Source organism: Lycium barbarum, chromosome 9, assembly GCF_019175385.1.
Source record: "Lycium barbarum isolate Lr01 chromosome 9, ASM1917538v2, whole genome shotgun sequence".
In the NCBI taxonomy this organism is placed as follows: Eukaryota; Viridiplantae; Streptophyta; class Magnoliopsida; order Solanales; family Solanaceae; genus Lycium; species Lycium barbarum.
Window position 1 is genome coordinate 75,072,347 of NC_083345.1, and position 4,460 is coordinate 75,076,806.

General features: G+C 43.0%; 1 protein-coding gene across 1 annotated transcript; it reads left to right on the top strand.

Moving 5' to 3' along the window:
• The first annotated feature begins 775 nt into the window (after positions 1-775).
• LOC132611977 (uncharacterized) lies at positions 776-1,339 on the top strand. The gene has a single exon (XM_060326329.1). The coding sequence runs from the start codon at positions 776-778 to the stop codon at positions 1,337-1,339; it is 564 nt and encodes a 187-aa protein (XP_060182312.1).
• The last annotated feature ends 3,121 nt before the right edge of the window (positions 1,340-4,460 follow it).

Sequence of the window (4,460 nt, forward strand, 5' to 3'; positions counted from 1 at the left end):
AATAGAACTCCCTCCGGTCCAGGAAGAATGGGCCGCTCAAGCCTTTACTAAGGGTCTCAACCCCCGAAGCTCTACTTCCTCATTTAAATTGAAGGAAACTTGTTAGAATACGAGGCGGTGACTTGGGACGATGTTCATAACAGGTACGAATCTAAGCTTCGGCTAGAGGATGATCAACTTGAACTTTCCCCTGGTCCGATAAGCAAAAGTAAGAATTCTAAAAGGCCGTGAAGGGCTTTTTAACCAGAGATGAGTCCATCGAAGGATAGATACCGACCTTATACCCAACCGGAGAAATCCAGCTTTAGGTCGGATAGGGGAAAAAAGGGTCCCAGTCATAATTCGAGTAGGAGTGATCGGCGAGCTGATCGCTGACCAAGCAGTCGAGGTTTGCTATTTAGAGGTGATATCAGTGGTTCAGCCAACAATGGAGACATCTCGAGGTTATCGGAGTACAACTTCAACATCAACACCATAGATCTTGTCTCGACCATTGACCATACAAAGATGTGAGGTAGCCGGGACCACTAAGATTTGATCCAGCTTAAAGGGATCCGAACATGATGTGTGAATATCATGGTACTCATGGTCATAGGACCGAGGACTGTCGCCAGGTAAGAGAAGAGGTGGCTCGGTTGTTAAAAAATGGTCACCTTCGTGAATTACTAAGTGACCGAGCCAAAGGACATTACAAACACAGAGAAAATCATAAACAGGTTGAGCCCATAGAGCCTCAACACGTGATCAAGATAATAATCGGAGGAACAAAAATGCCATGAGATCCGATGTTGAAAAGGACCAAAGTTTCGGTTGTTCGAGAGAAACGAACCAGGGATTATGTGCTCGAAGGGTCTATTCCTTCAACGATAAGGATGCAGAAGGCATCATTCAGCCCTACAATGGTGCTTTGGTAATTTCTATTCTTATTTTTAAATCTCAAGTTAAATGTATTTTGATTGATCTAGGTAGTTCGACTAATATTATTCGATGGAGAGTTGTAGAACAACTTGGTCTATTGGATCAGATCATACTGGCGGCTCGGGTTCTCAGTGGATTCAACATGGCAAGTGAAACTACTAAGGGGGAAATATCTTTGCCGGTAAACATTGCCGGGACTATTCAACAAACGGTGTTCTATGTCATCGAAGGTGAGATGAAATGCAACGCGTTGCTCGGCAGACCGTGGATTCATAGCTTGAGGGCGGTAGCCTTAACATTACATCAAATGTTGAGATTCCCGACCTCAGAAGGGCTAAAAACGGTCAGTGGTGAGCAACTCGCAGCAAGGGAGATGTTCGCAGTCGAAAAAGCACCCTCACTCAAAAGGAACCGTTCTTGAAAGCTGCTGAACCAACCAAAGGCAAAGATGCTAAATAGCAATTATAGAATGGAGGCTCCGTCAGTTCGAATGAAGAAAAGGAAGAGATGAGACTGAACTTCAAAGAAGACGACTTTGGTGTACCCAGATCGTTCATGCTACCGGACGATTCAGGCGCGACCAAATCAACTGTAGAAGAGCTGGAACAGATCGTCTTATTTGTGAACTTGCCGGACATAAAGGTATACCTGGGCACGGGGTTAACCTCAGAGCTCAGGCATAAATTAATTAAATTTCTTCAAGCTAACATCGATTGTTTTGCATGGTCCCATTTAGACATGATAGGTGTTCCACCGGAGGTAACAACGCAAAAGTTAAGCATTGATAAAAAAAAATCCCCGATGAAACAGAAAAGGAGATCGATGGCCAAAGTAAAACATGCCTTCATCAAAGAAGAGGTAACAAAGTTTTTAAAAATAGGTTCCATTCGGGAGGTTAAATACCCGGACTGGTTAGCTAATGTCGTTGTCGTACCAAAGAAAGGTAATAAATTCAGAATGTGCATTGATTATAAGGATTTGAACAAAGCATGCCCAAAGGATTCATTCCCTATGCCTGACATCGATCGAATGATCGGTGCAACGGCCGGGCATGAGATGTTAAGTTTTCTCGATGCTTATTCCGGGTGCAACCAGATATGGATAAACCAAGAGGATCAAGAGAAAACTTCTTTTATAACCAGATATGGGACTTCTTGCTATAATGTGATGCCATTCGGATTAAAAAATGCCGATGCAACTTACCAACTCCTAGTTAACCAAATGTTCAAAGAACAAATAGGTAAAATAATGGAAATTTATATTGATGACATGCTAGTTAAATCCTTGGAAATAGAGGATCATTTAAAACATTTGCAGGAGACCTTCGACATAAATAGAGGACCATTTAAAGCATTTGCAGGAGACCTTCGACATATTTCGCAAATACAACATGAAGCTGAACCCGGAGAAGTGTGTCTTCGGAGTTAAATCGGGTAAGTTCTTGGGTTTTATGGTGTCAAATCGAGGGATCAAAATCAACCCGTACAAAATTAAGGTCATCAAAGACATCAAAGTGATTAACAACGTGAAGGCAGTGCAAAGGTTAACCGAAAGGATAGCGGCTCTGAGCCGATTCATTTCAAGGTCTTCAGATAAAAGTGACCTGTTCTTTTCACTACTAAGAAAGAAAAATGACTTCGTATGGGCACCGGAATGTCAAAAAGCTTTGGAAGTCCTAAAGTGGTACTTATCGAGTCCACCCTTGCTGCACACACCGAAGGCAGATGAGCAACTGTTCTTACACCTGGCAGTATTCGAGGTCGCGGTAAGTGGTGTTTTAGTCCGGGAAAAAGAAGGTACGCAATTCCCTATCTATTATGTGAGTAGAACATTAGGGGATACTGAGACACATTCTCCCCACATCGAAAAATTGGCTTTAGCTTTGGTAAGGACTTCTAGAAAACTGAAACCTTATTTTCAATGCCACCCCATACATGTGGTGACTACTTACCCGTTAAAAAATGTCATGCATAAACCGGAGCTGTTAGGTAGGTTAACGAAATGGGCCGTAGAGATAAGCAGTTATAACATCGAGTATAAACCTAGAACGGCTATTAAATCCCAGATTTTGTCTAACTTCGTAGCGGACTTTACACCTACAATGGTTCCCGCGGTAGAAAAGGAGCTTTTGCTAACCTTGGGGAAAACCTCGGGGATCTGGACCTTATACACAGATGGAGCATCGAACGTGAAAGGGTCCGAACTAGGAATTATTCTTAAGGCCCCTGCAGGCGATACTATTCGACAATCAATCAGAACTTTAAAATTGACTAACAATAAAGCCGAGTATGAGGCTATGATTGTAGGTTTGGAATTTGCTCGAAATTTAGGGGCTGAAGTCATCGAAGCAAGGTGTGATTTCCTTCTGGTTATGAATCAAGTCAACGGTGTTTTCGAAGTCAAAGACGAACGGATGCAGAGATACCTGGAAAAAATTCAAGTAATCCTACACCGGTTCAAAGAATGGACTATGCAGCATGTACCGAGGGAACAAAACAATGAAGTAAATGCATTCGCCAACTTAGGTTCGTTGATCGGAGCGGAGGAATTAAATTCTGGCACGGACGTTCAGTTGATGAACTCGGTAGTGGAAAATGGCCACGCCGAGATAATTACAATGACCTTAACATGGGATTTGCGCAATAAATACATAAATTACTTGCGAGATAGAAATCTTGCAGCGAACTCTAACGAGTTGAGGTCCCTTCGAACCAAAGCTGTAGGATTCTGCTTGGTCGATGACCAGTTGTATCGCCGATCTTTCTACGGACCTTGGCTAAATGCTTGGGGCCTGGTGAAATGGATTACGTGATGTAGGAGGTCCACGAAGGAACATGCGGCAACTATTCGGGAGCCGAAGCTTTGGTTCGAAACATAATCAGAGCAGGATACTACTGGAACCGGATAGAGGAGGTCGAAATTGTTGCATCCGGTCCTATCTCCTTAGCTATTCATGAAATGGAGAATGGACATTGTCGGTCCTTTGCCATGAGCTCCGGGTAAGGTTCGATTCATTTTGTTTATGACTGATTATTTTTCTAAATGGGTTGAAGCACAGGCCTTCAAAAAAGTCAGAGAGAATGAAGTCATTAACTTCATTTGGGACTACATCGTTTGTCGGTTCGGCATCCCAGCCGAGATAACTTGCGATAACGTTCGACAGTTCATAGGCAGTAAGGTCAATGACTTCCTCGAAGGATTAAAGATCAAGAAGATTTTGTCAACTTTGTATCACCCGAGTGTAAACGGATAGGCAGAATCGACGAACTAAACCATAATTCAAAATCTAAGAAAATGACTAGAGTCGTCAAAGCATAAGTGGAAGGAAGTTTTGCCCGAGGTACTGTGGTCCTACAGAACGACATCAAAGTCAAGTACTGGAGAAACACCATTTTCTCTGGTATACAGTGCAGAAGCCGTGATTCCTGTGGAAGTTGGAGAACCAAGCCCAAGATTCTGTTATTCGATGAACGAGTCAAATGAAGAGGCTATAGCCGTGAAGCTTGACTTAGCGGACAAACTTTGCGAGAATGCGCTGGTCC